Source organism: Rhagoletis zephyria, unplaced genomic scaffold, assembly GCF_001687245.7.
Source record: "Rhagoletis zephyria isolate East Lansing unplaced genomic scaffold, Rhagoletis_zephyria_1.1 Rzeph_scaffold_20753, whole genome shotgun sequence".
Classification (NCBI taxonomy): Eukaryota; Metazoa; Arthropoda; class Insecta; order Diptera; family Tephritidae; genus Rhagoletis; species Rhagoletis zephyria.
This window is the reverse complement of record NW_016177811.1, coordinates 1,656-4,336: the sequence shown is the minus strand read 5'-3', so window position 1 is coordinate 4,336 and position 2,681 is coordinate 1,656. Positions and strand designations below refer to the sequence as shown.

General features: G+C 33.1%; 1 protein-coding gene across 1 annotated transcript; it reads left to right on the top strand.

Annotated features, from left to right (window-relative positions):
* Nucleotides 1-343: 343 nt before the first annotated feature.
* On the top strand, nt 344-2,330 carry Mvb12 (multivesicular body subunit 12-like Mvb12; the record flags this gene model as incomplete). Its single annotated transcript, XM_017637302.1, has 4 exons — nt 344-567; nt 650-863; nt 940-1,152; nt 2,025-2,330. Coding segments are annotated over 4 exons (771 nt in total), but the record flags the coding sequence as incomplete, so codon positions are not given.
* Between the last annotated feature and the right edge of the window lie 351 nt (nt 2,331-2,681).

Sequence of the window (2,681 nt, the reverse complement as noted above, 5' to 3'; positions counted from 1 at the left end):
AAAGATGTCACACTTTCATTTTAATCTACCAAAATTCCATTTTTCACCTCAGTACTTAGCGGAATTGCAAGTAAATCCAATTATTTACCTACATAACCTCAACACTAAACACAACCATAACCTCAACAGCATCTATAGTAATTATATCGCGTGCAGAAATGTAAACGAAAACCAAAACTGAAAAAATATTATAATTTCAGTTTGAGGCAAAACTATTTCTTTTTCGCCTGCCTATATCTTAACTAAATTCCATATAAATTAATTAAAAATATATTTCTTAAATTTGCATTACTTCAAATTTGCATTTCAACTCCATAACCTCTAAAAAAAGACTAGTACATAATTACCTTGCATTTACATATGTATTTCCAGAGTTATACCCGAGAAAACACAACCTCCCAAAGAATTTTCGCTGCTCTCGCGTACCGCCGATACGGAACAAAAGGCGTGGCGCAAGCGACAAATTTCCTATAAACTTACCAAGCGCGGCAATGTCACACAAGCCGTCACCGACATAATACTGTGCTCAAAATTAAAAGTAGCACCTGAGGGCTTCAAATTAGCTGGGTAATAATTAAACAAATAATAAATACATATTTCGAAAATATTATTTTCCTTCCCACTAAATCTACTTTTCACTTTTGTGCAGTGATATAAATGGCGTATTGATTTGTTACAAAACCGGTGCCATACCCATACGTTCACCGCCACCGGTACCAGGTGTCGCGTCACACTTACTAAACGGCGGCAGCGCAGGCAAAATCAGCAATGGCAGCAGTGAGGTGGAGAAGGCGTTGAATCGTTTAAATTTGAGCGGTGGTGGTGGCGCAACCAACTGGAATGGTGGGCCACCCAAGCAGCCGGTGGGTGTATTATATTATTACATAGGCACTAAGAAGTTATTATTTTTTTTTTACTTTTGTTTTGCAAACATTTTAGCTACCACCTGTGCCCAGTGACCATGACTACGAAGAAATACAGGCTTCATATCAAATCAAGTCACCGCAGCGACCTGCACCGCGTCCACCCTTCACAGCCAATACGGCCACAAACACTTCAGGACATAGTGTAGGCACTTTGGGTGCCTACTCTGAAGTAGAGGGTGTGCCATTCATAATAAATCCAACGCTGAAGCGTGTCACCGACAATGATGTGAGTGAACATTTTTATTATGATTTTTGAAAATTTTTTGGATAATGTGGTTAAGAATTATAGTATATTGGGGGCTTGAGTGGGTTCGCTTCGCGTTCTTAGACAAAGTGAGAATGATGGCAAATTTTCATTTCTTTTGAAAGCATCAAAAGTTGGCAAAAGCAAATAACAAAAAAGTTTTTGTAATATTGAGGCGCCTAAAAGATGCGGCGATTTCTATTCTTACATTACATACCTGATGACGGTACGAATGGAAATTATAATAGCGAGGTTTTAGTTTTTTAAACTATAATTTTATTTGGTTGAAAATTTACGGCAAAAAATGTTGGTTGTTCTTTCTTTTTACAAAACCCTAACGTGAACCTTACTCAAGCCCCCTCCATATAATATATATACAGTTGCGGTCAAAAATGGATTAATGGTTTTTCGTTTTTAATATTTACATTGTTTTTCAAGCTAAAATTTTGTTGATATTTTTTAATAAAAAATGTCGTTCATGCTTTAACAAAAACTGTATAAATCACACTTTCAAACTTTATACAAACCTTAGAAAAGTTCCACAAATTTTGATCTAAATTTTGAGCTTTTTAACCAGCATTTTTAGCAATTTTTTGGGTATGCAGTTAACAAGCTTATAAAATTCTAGTAAATAAGTGCAAGTTTTGAGCGGCTAAAAACCGCATGATTTTTAATAATTTTATTTTACTTATAAAAATACCAAAAAAATGTTGCTTGAAAAAATTGTAAATATTAGAAACGAAACACCATTCATTCATCTTTGACCGCCACTGTACATATGTATGTAATCTTTCATGAAGTATAGAATAAAACTAATTTAAATACATATGTATATCCACTTTTCCTTGTTCCAGTTACCTACACTGCCACAAATCGCAGACGTGCTTAAGGGACTCGATTATGATTTTCAATTAGAGCGACAAATACTTTGCACTATGAAATCATCAGCATCGAAAAATCCATTCTTTAAATAAACAAAACAACACTTTCTGCATGCATATATTAAGAAATTAAAACATAAACAAAAATTATTAGATGCATATGTTTTAAAATTAGCTGTTATAAACAATGTTAAGAATTGACTAAAGAATTTCGAAAATGTTTTATCACTAAAAGAAATTAAAAAATTGTTAAATGCGCTCGCAAAAACAAAGGGAGAAATTTAATAAAAATTATTAAATTGAAAAATCAATTAAAGTAAAACTAATAGCAAAAAAAATTAAGAATTAATTAACACAAAGAAAAAACGAAAAGTAAAGAAACTGGAACACTCGAATGCACAGGCGCAAGTTAGCATAACAGTAGCGAGTTTATCTGCATAACAAAAAAAACACTTAAAACGTAAGAAAAGCGTACTTTTCAAACGCATACAACATTTCTTGCATTCATTTTTACTGTATTTACTACACTGCTAAACGAAATTAGCGCTTACTTGTTCGGCTATCGTGTCGCATTTGTTTTTAAATTCTAAATTATATACTTAATTTTACATAATTCTTTAGTCTAGCAAA